Raw genomic sequence first — 23,018 nt, forward strand, 5'->3', positions numbered from 1 at the left:
TAAAGGAGTTCCCGGAGGAGCTGAGCTCTTATTGGCTATTTTACCTTCACTCTGTGGTCCAACTCATCCCTAACCAACTCAGTTGACAGATTTTTAACAGTTATTTTGTGTGTTCTTTCATAGTTTTGATCTACAATGTAGAAATAAATTAAGACCGTTGAATGAGGTGTCTAAACTTTTTACTCGTCCTGTATATCCACTGTAAATTTCTGTCCCTGTCTGTGATGTAGAACTACAAAGAATAATTGTTTGACCACTTGTTGATGGTTGAATATTTGGAGGAATTTACAGTACTGAACATTGGGAATGTATGCATTCCAGCGGTGGATTGTTATTCTTCTACTACGCTATAACACTGACCAAAACCTCATGTTCTTGTTAAAAATAAATAAATGTTTGAATATCTGCATTCAACCACGGCTGCTACATTTCCAATAACGCGACCTTCATGACCTTTAATCCACATAATCCTTTTATATTAAGTCAGTCTATTCATAATCTCAAACATCTCCCCTCTCACACCTTCGTGGCCTTCCTCTTCCTCTATAGTAGTTCATACGCTCACCTTTGTCTCATCTAGCCAGACTATGGCGGAGTTTAAAACTTCTAAACTGATCACCCACAAAAACGCAAAAAGACAAAGTGAAAGACGACAAAAAAAAGTTTTATTTAGAAATTCACAGTTTCTAATGGCACTACAGTTACTGTAGTAACTCACTCCTGCTCGAAAATACTGTGCAGCTCTTCAGAGTACTCACAGAGAGAAAGAGAGGGAGAGAGAGAGAGAAAAATGAAAAGATAGCACTTGACATATAAGGTAAGAAAAACAAAACAAGGCATGAGGAGTCATACAAAGTGCACACTGAGCTCCTAAAATCTCTCATCAAGGGCTTTCTCCCTATTCGCTGTGTTATGGGGATAAGTAGATTCAAAAGTAGTCGTTCTCATAACACAGACACTCACACATACATGAGATCAACAGCAAATAAATCCTCACATGTATACAGGTTTACACACACACAAACATGAGATCATACACATTCAAAAAAAAAGGGTGAGGGGTGGGGGGGTTTAAAAAACTCAGGTTTTGCTCGTGGAAAACAAACAGAACCACAGTAATAGTGTTCCGACTCATACCCATCTTTGCTGCGTTCCCTTTATTTAACAACAGTTCACATCTCTTTCCTCACAGACCGCACTGATCATCCAGGGTGGGTGGGGGGGGGAAAGCATGAAGTCAAAGAGCAGTGACTGAGTGGGTGCACGATAAAGAGTGAGGATGCAGAGGGGAGATGAGCTCGTGCGAGAAGCGGGCATTTTTAGATGGATGAAGGGTTTGGAGCTCATAATAATGGGGACATGTTAGAGTAGTTCATTAAAAAGCAGGCATTATTAAAAACATTTCCTTCACAGTCACAGAGGAAGTCGTGCAACGGGGGTTCAGAGGTGACCCGGGGATGAGGATACGTAAAGACGAAGGAGCGCTGAAAGCTGAAGCGGCTCGGATGAGGCTCTGATGGAAGATGAAAAAGTCTCTGTCTCTGTCGCAGCGTGCACCAAGTCCAACCACGCAGAGCCGCTCAGAAACCGCACGCATACACAAAAAGAAGCTTTAAAAACCAAAACCCAAGGTGAGTACCTCCTCCTCCTCCTCCTCCTCCTCACATCTGAACACCCTGCATCGTTTTTTATTACATGACACTGAAGGTTATCATGGCTGAGTGATGAAACCATGACTCATAAAAAATCAGCTAGCTGAAGCACACACAAGACGGGACAGCAGCGCACACACTCAGCTTTAGCCCTTCTCACTACTGCAGCTCTCACACATACAAAAGCAGCAGTGTGGCGATCCTGATTAACAAGCGGTCTAAATCAATAATCAATAGTGATCTTGTTGGATACACAGGCCGCTGCAGGACATGTCTGACATCTCAGAATTTGTTAGAATGTGAGGATGTAATATTAAAAAAGAAGAAGAGTTGGTTGGTTGAGCCATCCAGCTCAGTGTGTGTGTGTGAGTACCGAGTATAGTGTGAGTATACGTCACTGTGGTGTGTCTACTGTGACTCTGCAGGGGATGGAGCCTGACAGGCCAGCGCCTATGTTAGAAAACTCTGTAGTCATTTAAATAAATAAATAGATAAATAAAACTGGTCTGTCAGACTTCACTGCAGAGTCCCAGTAGTGTGTGTGTGTGTGTGTGTGAAGGTGTAAACATTCAGCTGTGCTACCCAGCGTCCCCCTACAGAACACTGTGTCCACCTAAACAAAGAGAGAACACTATTCGCCTCCATTCAAACAATAAGAGGAGGAGCATGGCTCAGTTGTGGATGAAAAAAAAAAGATAAAATCTGAAAGAAAGAATAAAATCCAGCCTGACTCTGACCTGTGTGAACCTACTACTGTAACAGATCGTGTTTGTGTGTGTGTGTGTGCAAACTTCTCGGGCCCAGCCCAAACTAACGGAGTGGTGAACCTGCGCGATCTCCAGACTGCTGCTGCTGCTGTACGTGCGATATCGAATGTAGCGGAAGGGAGCGGCTCATTCACACAGCTTCAGTCGGGCAGACTCAGTTTTTTTCTTCATTCAGCTCTGGTGGTTGGTTTTGGAGCAGGCGGACAGAGACAGAGGGAGAGACAGACAGAGAGAGCGTCCGGTGTACGTGAATGTTAAGCGATGGTCCCATACAAACACCTGCGAGTCGTGTTAGGATGCAATACTCAGACAGAATGGATAAGATAAAAAGTGATGGTGACAGCCGGCAGAAGGAAATAAGAAGAAAAGAAGTTATTAGTCATGCTCCACAGTTCTCTCATGATGACATAATTCATCCCAGAAGATCAGCCTAATACTTCTTGATGCTCCCTGTAGAGTGGAGGCCAGCGCCTCTCCTCGCTGTGCTCAGTCGGGTCGGGTGGGGCGTGGAGGGGGCGGGCAGGGGGGGCGGGGATCAATGTGCTTCTCCAATAGAAAAAAAACAACAACATCTTGAACACACTTGAATGGACTTGACTTGTTGTGTGAATGTTTCCCTCCCCACCACAGCGTCTCTCTCTCTCTGGCCACGCCCACAAAGGTATTTAGCATGTAAAAGGTCTAGAACAGATATAAAGGCACGTAACCGTAAACAGGTCTTTGACAGGAGCGGAGAAGGACTGGGTGATGTCGAGCTACTGCTGCCATAGCCACTTCAGTTCCACGGTGCGCCTGGGTGCTCATGGGAAATGTGGTTCTTTGGGGAGGTTGCAGTACGACCTCATCTCCTCACAAGTCTGCTACCATGTACTTTCTGTGTGTGTGTGTGTGTGTTTAAGTTGCGTAAGAGTGAAGTGTGAGTGTTTTCAGACATGTCCGGTGACGGCTGTCACCCTGATGGTCCCCACGCTGATCTCCTTGTTTCCCTTCATAAGCTGCTGCAGGCTGGGGAGGGACGCCACGCTCCCCCCCGGCATGTGCGGGAACTGCAGCTCCGTCTGCCGCGACTTGCGTCTCTTCACGGAGCGTTTCTCCTGCCGGGACTTGGCGGGGGGGTGCTGGAGGGGGAAGCTCAGGCCGTGGCCGTTGCACAGGCCCGTGGAGGGGAAGGTGGGGGAGGGCGGGGGCAGGCGGCTCGCGTAGGACTCCTCCGAGTGGGTGGACGAGCTGCAGCTGCTGGTCTCTGAGGGGAGCTCCTTGGAGGTGCAGGCGGGCAGCGTCGGCTCCTCCTCGACGGAGGGAGGGTTGGAAGGCGGGGGCGGAGGCGGCGGCGGCGGCGGGGGTGGCGGGGGAGCGGGGAGAGGGAGAAGGGGAGGGGGAGGAGCTAGGGCAGGGGGCGGAGTGGGGAGGCACGGGTGGAAGCCGTTGCACCTGGGGCCGCCGTTGGTGAGCGAAGCCGAGGGGTCGGACAGCTTCAGAGTCTCAACCTTGTCCAGTGACTTTGTCTTGCAGCGTTTTTTCTACAGAAAAAAAAAACAGAGAAGAAGAAAGTAATTAACTTAACATTAAAGAAAGCCAAGACACATGGAGTCATGTAAAGCCACGTTAAAGGGATAGTTCAACATTTTGGCAAATTTGCCTATTGCCATAATCCCTATAGTCATAGCAGTAGGTTCATTACCTTTAATTATTGGTGCATGTTGTTTTGAGATCAGTGGGGCAGAGACACGAGCTGCTCAGTGAACACAATGAAGGTGAACGGTACAGGTCCTCTGTCCCTCATCAAACTCATCAAATACACACTCCAATGACTCCAAAACTCTCTTGTGGACAAGTTGTGACCTGCACATTCACCACGTTATGAAATAATAACGTTGTTGTCGAGGCAAATGCAGCCGGAACTACATTCCAGACATGGCTGCTGGGTGGAGTAATTTCAAAAACGCAAGTAGTTCTGAGTATTTGCTTCATGTGTCGTAATGTTACATAATTATACATGATCATGTCACAGCGTGGTGAATGTGCAGGTCACAACTTGTCCACGAGAGCGTTTTGGAGTTGTTGGTTGTGTATTTGATGAGTTTGATGAGGGACAGAGGACCTGCACCGTTCACCTCCATTGTGTTCGCTGAGCAGCTTGCGTCTCTGCCCCGCAGATCTCAAAACAACATGCACCGATAATTAAAGGTAATGAACCTACTCCTATGATTATAGGGATTATGGCAATAGGCGAAATTGCCAAAATGTTGAACTATCCCTTTAACCACTTTTTGTGCTCAACACTGAGGTCACACAAACAGATCAGTGAATGGTGGGAAAGTCTGATAGGGAACAAGGATTGTAGGAAAAGAAACAAATATAACTACAGCTTCTGAGCTAGACAAAGTGTTTACGGCTGACCCCAGTGCTGTGCTGTGATATTAGTACAGACAACGTGTCAGCAAACAAGTGGTTAACAGACACATCGGGTGCAGAGTCGACTCAACACTCCTCAGCTCCTCAACGCACTTTATGGAACAGACTGACTGACACTAGAATTAAACAACAACAACGACAACAAAGACACAGCACTGAAAGTAAAGGCGGCCGTCACAGCCAACAGCAGCAGTCGGAACAGACACTGTACCTTTTTCTCTGGAGAAAACCTTAGAGGTTCTACAATGTACAAGTCATCTGGACCTACTGGGGAGGGGAGAGAGGGGCGTGGTTAATGATGGAATGGCAAACAGGAATACATACATGTAACAAGCATGAAGTGACCTTGCAAGTAGTTTTTTTTAATAGAAATGAATCATGGTCTAGTGTCTGCACAGAGAAGAGCACAAACCATTGAACTAGAGAGAAAACTAGAGAAGCATCAGAGTGTTATGTTATTTTATTATCAATTACTACTTGCAAATGTCTACCATGAGCCAGCAAAGCATCGTGCTCTATTCTTATACTCCTTAAGCCTGCATGTGGGTGCAAGCTGGCAATGACAGCCTCTCAGCCTCAAGGGTAAACTCTCTCACACACACACACACACACTCTTTCTCTCTCTCTGTCTGACACACACTCATACACAGCTGAGGGATAATGAACAGCAGAGGGAGTTTTGGGTTTCATGACTCAAAGACTTTCTTCTTTTATTGCCTGCGCCAGTCCCTCCCTGTGGGGTGTGTGCGGCGTTGCTCAAGGCACCGGCAACACCGAGGGGATATATCAGCCACTAAAGCATGGCAACATGTGTGAGAGGGAAAACGGTGGAGGTAGAAAGAAAAAAAAAAAAAAGATAAATGAGGGAGAGAGCGGGCGGCTATGCTGCAGCGGTGGGACACAGCTGGGTCTAGGGCTGTGATAGGATCAGCTTCGCGGTGAGCTATGGCTGCGGTGTCAGATCTCAAAGCGGCTCATGTTTTAATGGTAATGGCAGAGGGAGGAACACAATAGAGGATATTTACAGAGAACTGGAGGAGGGCCCTGTGTGTGTGTTCAGAGAGAGGGAGGGGTGGGGGGGTGGGGGCTCTTACCTTCTGTAGAGGACAGGTGGAACGATTTGGAGCGAACCAGCGGACAGGTAACCCTCCGCTTTAGGCTCATGTCGTCATAAGAGGAGAAGCATCTGAGGAGGAAAAAAAGATATTGTTTTTGAAAAGGCAGATTGAAGGGATAGTTCATCATTTTTGGCAAATTCACCTATTGCCATAACCCCTATAGTCACAAGGGTAGGTTGTCTGTGCAGATTCTCATTTGTCCAGGTCAAATGCATTTCCAGGCAATTGAATCAGGTCAACTGGACTTAGTTTTGCCTTTGAAGACATTTCGCCCCTCACAACTTGTCCACGAGAGCGTTTTGGATTTATTGGATTGTGTATTTGATGAGTTTGATGAGGGACAGGGGACCTGTACCATTCACATCCATTGTGTTCGCTAAGCAGCTCACGTCTCTGCCCCGCTTATCTCAAAACAACATGCACTGATAATTAAAGGTAACGAACCTACCCCTATAACTACAGGGATTATGGCAATAGTCAAATTTGCCAAAATGTTGAACTATCCCTTTAACATCAGCCTCCTAAATGATCCTGTACGTTCTATTCACAAGTAGAATCATAAAGATTGGTGCAGCAGAACAGCGACAGATGGTTGAATAATTAATCAAAATCTTCACATACACAGATTTATGGTGCATGTGTGTGTGTGTTTGTGTGTGTGTGAGACAGACCTTTTGGGGCTGGGGTAGTGGTTGCTCTTGGGGAGGGCAGCAACAGTGGTGCTGGGGGTGGGGGTGGAGCTGCGACAGCACTGCAGGCACAGCAGCAGGCCCAGGGTCAGACACAGGACCAGAGAGACCACCAGGTAGCTCTGACGATCAGACACCTGCAAGCACATCAACAGACGGCATGAAAAGATGAGAAAAGTACAAACACAGAGCCTCATTTTTAACAATAGATTGTGTTGCTTTATGTGCTTATATGTGATCCTGCTGCAAAGATCCAATCACCAAACTCCACATTAAAACTGTGATACAGGACCATGCACATAAACACATGGCCCATTCTGCCCTTGCCCCCAAATTTACTTTTAGGAGTCTGCAAAAGGTCTGAAAAACAAACTAACCCACCGGTTTGTGGTGGAGAGCGTCCACACTCTTGAAATAACATGCTCCATTTTGGGCTTCTGGTTGTAGATTTAATTGAAACTCCCTCCCAGATGTTGGCAGCTGCTCTGCTCAGTCTACACCAAAATGCATTCATTTTTCATGAACCTGTGTGTTTAATCCTTCGGGTGGAAGTTCAGGCTTTCTCAGCCAAACTAGTTGCAACCTCTCACTCTCTGTGAAGATCAGCGGGGTGTGTTCCCTTTAAAGTCGGTCACTACACTGCACCTGAAACTGTCGGCTGAAAACAACTCATTCTGGGAATGACCAATATAAATATTTGGGATTGCTGAAAGTCATGTTTGCTCGGCGTTGTGTTACTTTGAAATCAAACGGACTAAAATGTTGACTCGAGTTGCGCAAATTTCTTTGTGTGCACAGCCCAGTGATGTCTCTGTGTGTCAACTCTCTCTCCACTACTGCTAATCAACTTTTGTCTCATATCCTAATGCTATATGAGCCACTTAGTCCATGTTCTGTCAGTATTATTATTTCCCTGTTCACAGCTGTCAAGGTGTGGCATGAGGCTCAAACATGAAAAAGGAACAGAAATAGAAAGGACATTTTGTTTGATGGACAATGTTTTCTCTGCTGTTAGTAGATTTGCTGCTAACCTCTCCTCATAGAAATATAAACTGAACATTTACACATATAATATTTCCTTGGCTGCACATCAAACCTATGATAAATGTGTGTAACACTGTGTTAAACTACAGCATAGTGTGGGTTGTGTGTGATGTGTCACCTCTCTCTGCAGCTGGCCCACCGCTGTCGTTAGATTTAACATCAGTTTAGTCACGTTCTCCAGCTGGTTCTGCAGGACCTGGATGGAGTCTGTCTGCTTCTGGTCCTGCAAGTATAAACACAGTTACTCAGCATTTCATTCATTCTTATTCTTATTTCTTCTATTTGTACTGTGTGTACACAGTAATTTCCCAGCCTGGGATCAATAAAGCGTCTCTTATCTTATCTTAGTTGTCAGTCAATACTGTCAAACACTCGCAGGCTTCCACCGCCCATGGGTCAAACTCTCTGCTCTCAGTGAGTCAGTGCAGACTCACCTGCTCCTCAGCAATACGGGAGGTGTTCTGCAGTTTGATGATGGTCTTGTTGAACGCTCTCTGCATCTCTTCCATCTGTTTACGGTACCTGACCAGGGCAAAATGCAAACAAAATATAAGAAACTTCTCCACAGTGGAAACATTTATGATTCTAACCCCCTTTGGGTCTACTACACAGATTGTAGCCTTGACATGCAGTTGTTTACATAATTAATTATTATTTATTTTGTATCTCAGTACCGGAGGTGGAATGCAACAACTGTGGTTACTGTTACCAAGGAAAGAAAAGTATCAAAGCTCCAGACAGAGTTGCAGTTTATGATACATGATGGATTATGAAAGCGTATTGTAAGTCGTCTATGGTCTGGGGACCCTCAGGGATCCTTGAGAGGGTTCAAGTGGGTCTCCAACTTTTTCTTGATATTTTGCCACTTTTTTCCAGAATTTTTTAAGCTTTTACTTTTTTTTTGTTTTTTTTTGGAAGTCCTACCACTTTTTTTTTGAGAATTTTTACCACTTGTTCTAGAAATGTTTCAATGTTTTTGGAGAAATTGTACAATTTTTTTTCTCTATAAAATTGCAAAAAATTCACGCCATTGGCCCTACTTTGAATGTACATAGACCAAATGTATTTCTGGAGTTTGCTTCAATTTTTGTCCTATTTTTTGTCCTAATTTGTGTAAATTTAGGGGTCCTTGATTGAAAAGTTTGAGAACCACATCACAACACATGTTAGCACAGTGATCATCTGACCTCTGGCTGAGCTCCTCCAGGTATCTGCTGGACAGACTCATGTTCATCTCCAGAGCTTTGATCCTGTTGTTCAGCCTCATGAAGACGCTCTCCTTCTGGCTGGAGCCGTGCACCGCTCCCCCGTTCAGCACCACGCCGTTCGCCGCCCCGCCGTTGTAATCTCCCCCGTTCTGCAGCTCCGCGTAGAAGTCCGTGGCCGTCCGGTGGATGTTACCGTTCCCATTGGCGCTCAGCAGCTCCTCGTCCACCGCCACGTCCTCCGCCCGCTGGGGCTCTCCGCTCGGAGGGAGGGGGTCTGCCTGCTCCCCGTGAGCCTGAGGGGCCGGGGCGCCGCGCTTTTGCGAGTCCCCGCTGCCGTCCGCGCCCGACTTCGAGGCGTCTGTGTGAGCGTCGGTGGGCGGGACGGCTGCTGGCAGCTCTGTGGGAGGGGGGATAAAGTCTTCGGGCCTGGTTGCGGTTGGGAGCGGGTGAACGGGCTGCTCTTTGACGGGAGGAACGGCGGCGGCGGGGGGAGGGGCCGTCTCGGAGGACGGCGGCTGTGTGGGAGAGCTGGCGGTGAGGGCGGGGGTGGCGCTGCTGGCCTGGTGCGTCTCCGGGACGGAGACCGCCTGAAGGGGCGGAGTGGGGACCGGGTCCAGGGCTGCGTCTTTGATGGGCGGCAGCAGCCTGTCCTGGTGGGTGGGGGTGGGCCGCATCAGGGAGCTGTGGGTGTCGGTGAAGCTGTGAGGGGGGAGGGTGGAGGTCCTGCTGGGCTCCAGGAGGATGTTGAGCTCTGGAGTGTGGGCGGCGGGGACGTGAGCGCTGAGATGCGCGTGGGTGACGTGCGCTTCGCCCTCGTTCTGGCCGTTGACGGATGCCTCGGGCTCTGGAGCTCTGTCCGTGAGGGGGAGGGTTTCCTGTGGGGGCGTGGGGGCGGGGACGGGGACCTGCGGCGGCGTGTGTGTGAGGACAGGGGTGTGCGCGTCGGGGGCGGTCTGCGTTTGAGCGCTCATCTGCCTCCGCCGGAGGCTGCGGAGCCTCTCCTTGGCGAGCCGGGCGGAGCACCAGCGGTGGAGCAGCTCCGGCAGCGTGGCCATGCAGGACAGAGACAGGGAGGAGAAGGAGGAGAAGGGACAGTAGGTCTGGTTCTCCCACTGGTTCCTGTCCGCCTCCCTCCTCGTCTCCTCGTCCCTCTTCTCCTCCTCCTCCTCCGCCTCCTCCTCCATCAGGGTGACGGTGGACTGTTTGGGCTCTTCGTCCTCCTCCTCCTCCACCAGAGTGACGATCTGTCTGTCCTCCTGTGAGACGGTCTGGGAGGACGGCGGAGGAGTCGGTGAGTCAGCAGAGATGGTCGAGTCCTCCTGGAGAGCAGAGTGTTCTGATTCTGTAGAATCAGGTCTGGAGGGAAGACACAGCGCCAAAATCAGAAGTGTTACCAGAAAGAACAAAAAAAACAAAACAAACTCATTTAAAGGGATACTTCACCCAAAATGGATAATTCACCAATTTTCTACTCACTGTCATGCCAAGGAAGGGTTTGGAGAACTTTTGGAGTTATCAAAACGCTTTCAGAGTTCCAGGGGGGTCTGGCTGGCAACGGATTTTCATATAATGGTGGTGGATAGAGTTCACTTTTGAATCGTCCAAAACACACACTATGAAACATCCAGATACCTCCATACTGCTCGTCTGTACTGACCCAAGTGTCCTGAAGCCACAACATGAAAAAGTTGGTCGGAAAAATTATTTGATCTCTGTTTTTATCCTTGTTGTAGCAGTAGCTCCCAGTGGCTCTGTTGATGTTTGTGCTCATGCGCGAGATTTGCTGCGAGATGTTCGTTCGTCGTTGTAAACCATTGGATGTTTGATGTAAACATGGAAGAACATCTCACAGCAAATCTCGCTCATCTTGTGCAGCCACTGGGAGCTACTGCTACAACAAGGCTAAAAACAGAGATCAAATACATTTTTTCCGAACAACTTTTTCATGTTGCGGCTTCAGGACACTTGGGTCAGTACAGACGAGCATTATGGAGGTATTTGGATGTTTCATAGTGTGTGTTTTGGACGATTCAAAAGTGAACTCTATCCACCGCCATTATATGAAAATTCGTTGCCAGCTGGACCCCCCCTGGAACTCCAAAAAAGTTTTGATAACTCTGAAAGTTCTCCAAACCCTTCCTTGGCATGACAGTGAGTAGAAAATTGGTGAATTATCCATTTTGGGTGAAGTACTGTATCCCTTTAATTCTGTCTCTACTCATCCCAGTGCGACATAAATCATTTCATGTGATCTTACTCTGCAGAGTGTTGAGGTGTTTCAGCAGGTTTGGCTTTCTCTTCTGTGATCTCCACGCTCTTCTCACCCTCTGCCGTTGTGTTACCTGATATTTGGGCAAATAAAAAAACAAAAAAACAATTAACAAACTCAAAACTGACTGAGTGATCAAACATCACACCCACACAAGCTGGCAGTGGCACATTTCTCGAGGCACGGTGCAGAGCAGAGACCCCTTTCCTCTGCACAGGGTGGCTGCCAAACCCATGTTTGGGAAAGTTAGAAAAACAGGGAACCAGTCTAGTCCAGTTAGAACCGAGCGCCCTGCTCCCCACAGCCTGCCTCACTCTGCTGTTACAGATCTACTTCCCATTTCCAGGGAGCTGGCAGTAAAAGAGATATTTTGTAGAGTCTCTCTTTAGACAATAACTGGAGAGCTGACTCTGTGGATTCCCATTTAAAAGACAGCACACTAAATTGTAGTAGTTCATAATAATAATTAAGGGTTTCAGTGTTTTTAGCCTTAAAAAAGAAGCATGAATCCATCATACATTTTGCTGTAACTCGACGCTGCTGAGGAAAAACTAAGTGGAGTCATTCTGTGTGGTAACAGGGCGAGGAGCAGGCTTAACGTCACACTCCTAATTCATATGAGCTCTATACCAATAAGTAAAACACAGGAGGTTCTGCTGCTACAGACCTCCTGCCAAGAGCCAAATAAACATCTGGCTCTCCCTGCACGTATACGCATCAACGTCCAGGCCATGCATATGCTCACATTTAGAGAAGGAAATACAGTGACCCAGTTTTTTAGAGGCAGATAATGTGAACAATGTGGGCAGGCCTGTGGTTGGAGAGCAGAGGAAGAGTGGAGCGAGTGTGACCAGAGAGTAGGAGGAGAGGAAGAAAGAAGGGAAAAGTGCCATCAAGAGTCATGTTGCTCCACATGCAACTACCAGTTCTACCTAATGTTGTGCTAAGGTGTAGCTGCTCAGTCACAATAAAAAGCAAATAAATGTCAGTCATGGTATTTCCCTCATAAAGGAGAACAGGCAGAGCTGTTGCTGTAGCAACACGTCACCCAGAGAAGAAGAGTGTGGGATCATTTAAATGGTTTCCATCGGGGGTGGGTGAACTTTTGAGTTTGAGTTTTGAGTTTTAAAATTTGACAGACGGGCTGGGCCAGTATCAGATGGATGGAGAGTGTCTGCGTGAACTGATATAAAAGAACATTCAGTTTTAGTGGAGCAGTGTTGTAGGTCACAGTTTTTTGTCAGTGGATCAAAGTTTGCTGCCTTTGCTATAATTTAGACAATCTGTACCGATATTTAATGGACCGGATTTAAAAAGGCCAACGGGCCGTAGTTTGATAACGTAGCAAACCAGCATGTAGCTACTACTCCTGCAAACCACTGTTGGTTATTTAGAGCTAAGACACCAGTCTGTCCTTCTCTGCATTGACTCTGTGCATTGACTGATACTGAGTGTCAGTTCATCGCAACATTAATCTAACTGCTGTATAACACTATGCTGTCATTGTCTAACCTTTTGATGACCATAAACAGATAAAAGAACGGCACAATATCTTTCTTTTATTGTTTAATGTGAGTCTCAGTCAAAAAAAATACTCTAGCTGCACTGACGCATGTGCCACTCCTCCAAAATAAATCCTTGCATATTGTACATTTTGCTTTTGGTTTTGGACTTGTGTAATCACAGATACCTGATCCAGTATGTAAGGCAGTATTAGAGGATTTAAAAAAAAAAAAAACTTGACCTGAATATGATATATAACTCCATTAGTAATGTATATATATCAGCATTAAAGTAGAAGGAGGACAAGGATGTAAGATGATCAGGTTTGATGTGGTAAACGGGGACAGACATACATTTACACAAAAGATTTGGTATACAAGTAAAAAACAATGTTCGCCTCTCCTTGATACTAGGTAAAATTAGGCTTTAACTCAGAACTACGCTAATGAGTAAGCAACTACAAATTAAATGAGTCATCATTCAGGCAGCTGTGATGTTTGGACAAGACAGGAATCAGGTGAACATTTACAGGAAGGACATTAAGGTGAAGCAGGAAGGTAAATAAAGAACTAGAATAACTAGTGTTTCAGGGATGAGTACCTCCTGTTTCTGCTCCGCCCTCCAGCTCCGGTTTGCCGCCCAGCACGTTAGCAGCGATGTTGTTTACCATGTTAAGGATAGCATCTAAAGGAGAAGAACACACAAAGCAGTTATTTCAATGACACGAGGTTTCTGAGTTTAAAAAAAACCCCTGCTTGAGGCCACAGGCTTTGACATTTGTTTTTCCTTCCTCTCCTCTCTGACGCTGCATTCCTCAACTGCTTTAACATCATTTCACTACTTTACCGTCATGAACTTGACTGTCTAACTTTTCTTCAGTCCACAGTCAGTTTCTCTTGTTCAGCTCTCCCCTTTAAAAAATGTGTTGCTCTGCTGTTTCTCAAGGTTTTATGGTCTGAGCCCCTGTGTGTACAGTGTGTGTGTGTGTGTTACTAATTCAGGAGACACAGGGGCACCAGTGTGTGTTTTTGTGTGTGCTTATGTGCTGTCTATGTGAATGTGTGGAGGCCAAGTGGGTTGTGATCCTAAGGAAACATTCAACACCGCCTCTCTAGGAACGGATCTATATGTGGCTGAGCCTGAGAAAGCTCCAGTGTGTCCTTGGCTTTGTGACTGTGACTCTACACCCTGCACCTCACACAGCGTTAATCATTCTTTGTTCACATACACACTGCATCATTCTACCACTGTTTTAGTGAAGATTTTGAGAGATGTGAAGTTTCTAAAGTTAGCACTTTCACAACAAGCTGCTGCAGGACGATTAAATGTCCACTGCTTTCAAAATAAAAGTCCTTAACGTCGCCCTTCACAGCCATCAAGTATCCTCCATTTCTTCTTCAGCAGCACAGTAGACAGTTAATCTTAAACATTTCTGTCAACTATTTTGTCTTCCTTTATAAAAAATATTGTGTGTGTGTGTGTGTGTGTACATACTTGTTGCTGAACCAAGCAGGTTTTTCGAGGCCTTGTCCTCTGATGGCTGGTAACCTGGAGGATAGTCTGAGGATAGAGACAAATATAAAATGCTTAAAATTCACACAACTCTTAGCAAAGAAAAATATATCTAATGTAAAATCAAGATGAGAAACCGGGGGCAACACCATAACCACACAGGAGAACTGGAGGGACATTTTTAAACAACAATGGAAACTCCATGTGTACATGTGTATGTGTATACTATGTGCACTGTAAATGTATGATGTGGTTTTAGGAGGCAGCTGTGTCAGCATCCGTGCCTGAGACAAGTTTCCTTTCAAGGACAAATAAAGTTTATCTTATCTTATCTTATTAAAAACTGGCAAAAATGGATTACATATGTCTCTACCGTCAGAACAGACTTCAGGTAATCTCTGATTGGACTATCATTAATACTTTTATTTATTTACTTTCCTTTTTACTCTTATTGCTTAGTTTCATGACTGGAGGTGTTTACCAGTCTCTTTATGTACGTTTTTACTTTCCCCATGATATTTTTGCACTCGTCTATAGGTCTTCATGTTCATTGTCTGATTGTTTGTTTGTTTGTTTATATACAAAATCAAAAATCAATAAAAAGTAAATGACAAAAAAAATCACACAACTATATTAACAATAGAGTAATGCTATTCTTCCATTGAATTTCACAATAAAAGTCACATAACGCTCCCATAATGGACGGTGGAAACTCTGCCACAAAAGGAAAGCTGACATTAATGGTTAACTTCAGTTGTAGATATTTGGTGAGTGAGTTGGACGCCTCTTAAAGCTCCTTTGTCGGTCCAGGGACTTGCAGCACTTGTACTGTGACAGGTGAGGCAGCTCATACACTCTATGTCAAAAAAAGAAGTAAGACGACCTGTCAATAACTCACCATAGTCTTCATCCAAGTACTCCAGTCTCTCTGAAGGGTACTGGGAGTCTGCAATCTCCTCATACTCCTCCACCATGCTGGTACCAAACACCCTACACAAAACATACACACACATTATGTTACACAACCTTCCTACAGTAAATGTTCAGAGTTGTTATTAAACAGCAAGGAGGAGGTGTCATCTTTTCTGAGGAACTAAAGCTGTTTAAAACGTGTCAGGATCAGATTAGATGAAAAATGAAACCAGACATCTCAGTGATGTCTATATGTATACTATGTAATTCTTCTTTATACTGTAGTGTCTGAATACAAAAATAGTTCAATAAATCAATACTGGTATGTGTGTCCATAACATATAGCTTCCTACAGACGCCAGTTAAAGTTTTTCAGATTCCTCCCTCTAAAGATGTGGTGCCCAATCACCTTCGACCTTCTAGTAAAAAAGTGGGGGAGGGTTTTACAGCCCCTCCGACTCCCAGCGGCGCAACAAGACCCCGATGACCCTGACGCTGTGGGCCAGGCGTGCAGGTACACGTGCGCCGGCGTTAAAGAGGAACAATTAGTCTGTGCCTCACACTCGGCACAATAAGCCCCACGCCGTGCTTACACTGCAAACATAACAAAGCATTTCTACTTAATTCAGTTAATCTGCTGCTGCTTGGACTCTGGTTTCCAGTCTACAACAGAGAAACTTGAACTTTGGAGCAAATCCATGAGTAAAAAGATAAAAACACAATAATCTTTCTAAGCACATGGGTGCCAACAACCACTGAGAGAAGCATAGGGGGAGAGAGAAGGGAATTTGAGTGATCTAATAGTGCTGTAGTTCTAGTTGCTAACATACTGCAGGACAGAAGTGAAACACTTTGGTTCAGAAAATATGGGACATTAACCAGATGGAGCAAATCACATAAGGCTTCAAAAACCTTTTCTTTTCTTTTTAAACTATTTTTTCTTTCTTTTTTAATATATATTTTTTAATTTTCCTTCTCTCTCTCTAAATTTATGTAATGTAATACTACTAGCATTTTCTATGTATTATTATTTTATTTTGTCATATATATATTTAAAAAATGTACAATAATGTATTTATATTGGTTCTTGAATGTAAGTGTAAAAAAGGGTAAAAAAAAAAAAAAAAGTATACAAAAGGAACTTTATATGTCATGTTACTGTTGCGAAAAATGAATAAAAATTCAGTTTAAAAAAAGAAAAAGAAAAAAAGAAGTGAAAGTCCTTATTCAGTGTTGCTTTTTCCTCCAGAATAAAAGTCAGTAATTTAACATAATCTCAATTGAAGTGTGCATGATCTATACTTTTATTTCTTATTTCTATCATACTGTATGAGTCCAACTTTGTCTCAGCCCCAAACATCATAAACACGACCTACTTGGAGAAAGCGGATTGGGAAGAGCCACATTGTGTCTTACCTGATGAGACTGAGGGGACAGAAATGTTCTGATCCAAAGTGCGAGAGCAGCTCAACCTGCAGGGAAAACAGACACAATTTTAGACTAAAAAAAACAACAAACAATGTCACAGCAGAGCCAATCCCACTGCATACACCCACAATCCACCAAACACATGAAGATTAAGACTAAAATTACCAAGCGTTGACAAAATGGTGTGCGTGCATGCTCTACTTGTTTAACATCTGTCACATGCATTAAAAGGTGCGCTGCCACAAGCCTTCACCTATTACAGTGTACCACCATAGTGTGTTTTCAAGGCACATCATGACCTCCGACAGAGAGAGAAGAGTGCTAACCTTTATGTACTTGATGAACATCTGATGCGAGAGGAAGACAGGAGAAGGACAGGAGGAGAGAAATAAAACAAGAGAAAGAGATCAGTGAAGACTGATTCAAGCTACAAGCAAGTCAAGGATCTGGTTACAGTTCGACTCTCACACAACAAACGCACTGCTCACATGTTCAAGGTCAATGTTCTGTCACAGGCACGATACAAGAGAAGTTTTCTAAGGAGCAGGTAGGAAGGAGCAAAAGCAACACAGAGAGACAGACGGACGGAGAGACGCACAGAGACACAGACAGAAAGACGGACTGAGGACAGATTTGAGACATCAGAACAAGTTTGAACTGGTTGGATCAGAGTGATGCTGCAGATACTTTTCAAACTTTCACACAAAATCAGTTTATGTAAGAAAAACCTATTTCATAATCGAGGACATGAATCACAGCGAGCACCCACACAGCACCCACAGTCTCCACATCAAAAGAATAATCATCTGAGATCTGAGCAGAGCCAGTGGACATGTGAGCAGAGAGACAGCCCAGGAAAAACACAGAGAGCCTCTCCATTACATCACATCAACACTTGTTCAAATGAACGCAGTCTCATATTGTCCTGTGGACAAAAACACATCTGGTGCAACGAAAAACCATTGATTTGGTTTGACAATAACTGAAACCAATGATATTTTAATTAATTATTAGTCAGTCAGAACAGAGAACAGGCTTAATGAGACTGAATAAACACAGTGAACAACACTGAGCAACACTTAACAAAAAGAGTGTGAAGTGAAGGGACACTAGTGCGTGTGAAGTGACTGTGAACTCTACAGAGGGTTCTATCTATCTGACACCAGGCACAAAGTGCAACACAAGTGCATTTGTTTGGATGTAGTTGTAATTTGTCTATTCTTCCCACCCATGATGTTCATATACCAAATTGACTACTTATCTGTGTGTGCACCCATGGGTGTGGTGGTGTTAGAATGAGATGCCTTGTTGTCTCGGCACAGTTGTGCAGTACTTCACTGTTCATTTTAAGGATCATTTTCAAAAAGCAATATGTGCCAACACAGGTGTGCAACACAACGTGCACACACTCAGGCCTGTGATTGGAAAATTTGAATGTTATGCCCAAACACTTCCACGAATAAGATACTGAGAGAATTATTTTGAACCATGTGCCTGGTGAAGTGACCATTTCTGGTTCTGTAATCAAGATTAGACTAGATAAGATTAGAATGATAAAAACTAAAACTTTAAAGCTTTGCGAGCACAGGAGAAACATCTACCATCCTTTAAAGGGATAGTTCAACATTTTGGCAAAATGGCCCATTGCCATAATCCCTATAGTTTTAGAAGTAGGTTTGTTACCTTTAATTGTCGGTGCAAGCTATTTTTCGAACGGCAGAGCAGAGCTGCGAGCTACTCAGAGCTACAGAGGCTAGTTGGATTGTGTATTTGATGAGTTTGATGAGGGAAACCAAGAAATCGCATTAGCCTCCGTAGCGTAGCTCTGAACAGCTCGCGGCTCTGCTCCGCCGTTCTTGAAAAAGCTTGGACCGACAATTAAAGGTAACGAACCTACTCCTAAAACTTTACGAATTATAGCAAGGGGCCAATGCCAAAACGTTGAACTATCCCTTTAAGATCACACACTTTTGTCCTTGTATCTTCTGTGGCTCAGACTACAGCAGACTCAGCCCAGTCACTCATGACATCCTGATGCAGTGTAACTGTGTGTATCTGCCCTTTAGTTCCTGGAGGCGAAACTCTGTCATGAGCTCACACCCTGACAGTCATTCACATGTCCTCATCCAGTCCGGGGAGGGGGTTACAGGCGGCGCTGACAGCTTGGCTAATTCACCATGAAGTCATGAGAAGGTCTCTTGAGTTTAAAATACAGCCTCAGCCCATGTATCTGAATGTATCTATGTGTATTTGTCAACTCGGCTGTGTTATAACACTGAGCATGAATGACTTAGTTGTTTCTCATTCCTCTCCTTGAGCCATAAATGTACTGTTCTAGCAGTAAGAGGAAAGAGGCAGTACCTTCACGTATTTAGCGTAAAGCTGTTCATCCAGGGGGAAGCTCTGGACGATGCGCTCGTCACGGGCGTGGAAGGTTCCCAGCTTTACCCACTTGTTGGTCGGGTATCTGCAAAACACAGCGAACAAAGAGTGAGACGCGCGTTTCCGAGGGCCACCCCCCGTGTGCTTACAAAACAAATCTGGCACGCTCTCAAAGGGCTGGGCATGAATGCCTCACTATGACTACAAGTCTGTCCTGCCATGCCAGATGGAGGACTTTATGACGCTAGAAGTAAAGCCTGCGGGTGAAATCCCTAAAGCAGGGACAGGAGCAGTTGTGAGTGCACAGAGAGAGCTGGTAATGGAGGAGGGAGACGATGACTTTAACCGGTATGATGCTGTGTGAAGAGTTGGTAACAAGTGTCCCCCTCAGTTAGATTTGTCCTTCCCCACCTTTATATTCAGAAAGCAACCTGACATAAATAACTTGGACAGAGAGTGAAAGGAGGAGGTCAATATTAACAACCTGGAGAAGAAGTGGTTAGGGTCAGTGGATCTATATTCTCTAAAAGTGCCAGGCTAGAGAGCCTTATTGGATGGAGAATAAACATTTTAATAATGTATTTGGAGTCAACATTTTAGATGTGATTCCATGTGCAATTGTAAATAAATCAAGCTTGTTATTAGAGAAAACCTCTGGAGTAGTCTGGTCCTCAAACATACTCCATTTACTGTATTGACCCGAATATAAGACGGTATTTTTTCCGTCGAAAAAAGTCTGAAAAAGACGAGTCGTCTGACATTCGGGGTCTAGATATTTATATGCAGCCGCATCTGAGAGGACTGAGGCAGTTCCTCCTCAGTGGGGGCAGGGTCGTCATATCACGTCGGCTCCAGCCGCGTCGTCTCACTCTCTTTTTTCGATCCTCTCGTCAGCTCCAAACTCACTCTTCTGCACCGCGATTACGGACCGCAGCGTGATTTTCCACACAGCTGTCATTTAACTTGTGTCTCAGATACTGAAAACATTTGATTTTGTCTTAAAGTATTTTTCCAAAAACAGGTCTTGAAAAAGGGTGGTCGTCTTATAATTCAGGGTTGTCTTATATTCGGGTCAATATGGTATCTTTACTGGTTTATTTGGTTTTAAATGCACACAAAGCTACATGGATGTATAATTACTGACATTGTTTTTATGTGTCTTTATGTGATGATTATCTTATGTTTATGTGTATGGGCTGCTGGATACAACAATTTCCCTATGGGGATAAATAAAGAATCTATCTTTCTTTCTTTTGTAAAATGTTGACTGTGAAATGAATGCTTTTCCAAAAAGAAAAGAAAAGAAAAAATAATAAAGAAGAATGAATAACTTGGCTTCATTTTGGTGCATTTTAGATTTAGATTTTTCCCCAAGCTACAGCTTTGTTAAAAATGCTGCATTCACACGTAGCTACTGTATGACTCAGGCCCAATACCACAACCACAGTTTTCTGTTAGTGTTAACAGTGAGTCAGGCTGATGCATGTGATAATCTCATTCTCCCCATTGAATTAACTGTTAATCAGCTGCAGATGACAGTGTAATGGGACTGCAGCTAATTAGCATACTGTGACACTAAAGTGCCAGATGAGGCTTTTTTTTTTTTTTTTTTAATTGGCCCCAAACCTGCCTCAGCACCTGTGAGAACATGCCGATTCCAGTGTTGTTTGTAATGTGTTTGTGTATGTGATTAGATTATGGTTAGGGTTAGAAACAAACCTGTCACTGATGGAAACTAGAAAGTCTTTCGGTGTGGATGAGAAGAGCTCAAAGTTAGCGATGTCCAGCTGCTTGACTTGAATGGGTTCACAGAGCTCTATCACAAACCTGGAGGGAAGGTGACACAGGAAGGCCATTAAAAGATAAACTCTGAGTATGTCAAATACAAACTGTACTCCTGTACCGTGTGTCGCTGAACTCACCAGATTTTGTTGCTGCAAGGGTTCAGCATGTATAAGTCCATGTTTTCCATGAGAATAGCTGAAGTGCTCTGAACAAGAGATGGAAAAGTGAGAGAGAGTGTGAATTAGGATCCATAATCATCATCACACCTTATTTAATTTCTTATATAAGGCTGGTAAATAAATTAAATGCTTCGCTTCCATGTAAAAAAAGACTGTAAATTGAGTTTCACGCATTTGCTGACACAACATGACAGCATGACATCTGTAACCCTGGCTGTGTGAGTGCATGTGTTTGTGTGCAGATGACAAGGGGGGGGACACAGGGGCGATGTGTGTTTAACCTTGGCCTCGTTGTTGGCAGAGAGGATCTTGGCACCGCACTCCACGGACGCGTAGTTGTTCTTGAAGTTTTTTTGGACCTTCTTCACAGGAATGGGGCAGCCGCTGGCTGAGGTATGGAGAGACTGACCTGGACAGAGGGAGGGGCACATTAGTGGAAAAAGAGCATTGAGCACGGAGAGGAACAAGTAGATGGGTGGCGGGTGGGGGGTTACGCAACACACATAAACACACGCTCCGTTGGCCACTGCACATGGCGTGCACACGGACAGAAGAAAGAGAGAGATGGAGAGAGAGAGCGACAGGAATAGAACATGAGGAAGGAAGCAAAAGAACATGTAGAGGTACACAGTGCTCAGAAAGCTGCAGCATGACAGACAAATAAACAACACACGGACATGACAGGCCGTCTCCTTCAGAGGCCGTGCTGCAGCCTGAGTCTGTGTCATCAAGTCAAATCAACATCATCCAGTTCTCTTTGACTTTGCAGCTTTGTGAGAGCAGAAAAACTTCATGGACCTAATGGGACACTGCACTTTAAGTCTTTGATGCGATGTCTCTCTCTCCCCGTGCATCTAAATGTGCATGTTAATAATGTATGTGTGCACTTACTCTTCTCCTTCTCCACCTCCATGACTTGTTTCTTCCACTCGTCGAAGGTGGGGATGTCTTCTTTGCTGGGCACTGAGGGATCGGTCTCTCCCACGGTACCGGCCTCCCCTGCCTGGAACACACACAGCTGTGTCACACACACACACTCTCTACAACAGCAAACCTACTGTCTAGTAGTGTGTCTTTTATAATAAGAGGCACAGAGAAAATCTACCTCCATGTTTTCTACTTTAAAGACATCAAGACAATGTATCACAGTTTACACAGTAATAATAAGTGAAGCAAAGGAGTATATTGCCCATTTTTTCAGATCCCTACAGCAGCACATTACAAACTTCTCACCATTTCCCTAATTAAGCATGATTAAATCAAAGCTTCAATTACCATCTTTAATCTATCTCTGAAATGGATGTTAATTGATAATAGCTGCAGCTACACACATTTGTTTTTCATTCTGACTGAATATTTTGTTTTACTGGTTTTCAAGGGAAGTGTTGAATGCTTCCATGTGCCGCCCTGTTTCCTCAGAACAGCTGTGCGACATGCGCAAAAATGCTGAATAAGTCATGTGAGGAGAGATGCATGTCCTGACACATTTAAATCAAGATCAAGGACATGTGCAGAGAGCACGCAGCCAGAAAGGAATTACGCTCAATAATTTCCATGGGTTGTTTTTTTTTTAATGCATTTATGCTGTTTATTCTGACTGACATGTTCATGTGGAGCAATTTTTATCCTGTTTCTGTTTGGCCTCCTCAAATGACTGCTATCAGGCTGTTCGGCTCCATGTGAACGTACCTAATGAGCTTTCCGGTTACTGTAGTGACAGTGTATGTGCCAGGTCTAATGGTGCTGACTGGATCTCAACAAAATAGGATTAAACAGCCTTCTGTCTGCTCAATCCTCTGTCACAACAATCCCACTGTTAGCATAAGGCTATACAACGTCCCCTACAAATACACTGCACAACCAACAACACAGCCCACGGCAACAATAGGAAAATAGCTCATTCATTTGTAAGTTTAACTGAATGAATTTGACATATTACAGTGGAAACAGTTCATTGTGATCATAGTGGATGTTTGTGTTGTGTATTATGACATGAATTATGAAGTAACGAAACAGAGAATGTTATTATTTACTGATTTAAAGATGAAGTAACAAACTGCTCTGACGCTGATGATGTTGTAGCTGCTGTATTTATTATTGTTGTTTTTATTTCTTGTTATTCTGTTTATTTCAACACATTCTCCTACACGTTTTC

At 44.4% G+C, this 23,018-nt stretch overlaps 1 protein-coding gene across 5 annotated transcripts in view; it reads right to left on the reverse strand.

Annotated features, from left to right (window-relative positions):
- Positions 1 to 3,334: 3,334 nt before the first annotated feature.
- suco (SUN domain containing ossification factor) overlaps positions 3,335 to 23,018 on the reverse strand; it is a 52,440-nt gene continuing 32,756 nt past the window's right edge. For 2 of the 5 annotated variants that reach the window (XM_085773402.1, XM_085773399.1), the window contains 18 exons: positions 21,755 to 21,866; positions 21,145 to 21,272; positions 20,822 to 20,889; positions 20,619 to 20,726; positions 18,879 to 18,984; positions 16,844 to 16,864; positions 16,506 to 16,561; positions 15,076 to 15,167; positions 14,160 to 14,225; positions 13,266 to 13,349; positions 11,151 to 11,235; positions 8,873 to 10,249; positions 8,120 to 8,207; positions 7,804 to 7,908; positions 6,624 to 6,778; positions 5,929 to 6,020; positions 5,046 to 5,101; positions 3,335 to 3,939 (listed from right to left, as the gene is read on the reverse strand). In XM_085773402.1, the coding sequence (XP_085629528.1) occupies positions 3,346 to 3,939; positions 5,046 to 5,101; positions 5,929 to 6,020; positions 6,624 to 6,778; positions 7,804 to 7,908; positions 8,120 to 8,207; positions 8,873 to 10,249; positions 11,151 to 11,235; positions 13,266 to 13,349; positions 14,160 to 14,225; positions 15,076 to 15,167; positions 16,506 to 16,561; positions 16,844 to 16,864; positions 18,879 to 18,984; positions 20,619 to 20,726; positions 20,822 to 20,889; positions 21,145 to 21,272; positions 21,755 to 21,866 (3,393 nt within the window). In that variant the 3' untranslated portion in view covers positions 3,335 to 3,345. The remainder of the gene's footprint in view (positions 3,940 to 5,045; positions 5,102 to 5,928; positions 6,021 to 6,623; positions 6,779 to 7,803; positions 7,909 to 8,119; positions 8,208 to 8,872; positions 10,250 to 11,150; positions 11,236 to 13,265; positions 13,350 to 14,159; positions 14,226 to 15,075; positions 15,168 to 16,505; positions 16,562 to 16,843; positions 16,865 to 18,878; positions 18,985 to 20,618; positions 20,727 to 20,821; positions 20,890 to 21,144; positions 21,273 to 21,754; positions 21,867 to 23,018) is intronic. The other 3 variants (XM_085773400.1, XM_085773401.1, XM_085773403.1) reach the window with 3 other exon arrangements.

The sequence above is a fragment of the Trachurus japonicus genome, chromosome 4 (assembly GCF_045865225.1).
Source record: "Trachurus japonicus isolate A0001 chromosome 4, Traja_1.0".
NCBI classification, from domain to species: domain Eukaryota; kingdom Metazoa; phylum Chordata; class Actinopteri; order Carangiformes; family Carangidae; genus Trachurus; species Trachurus japonicus.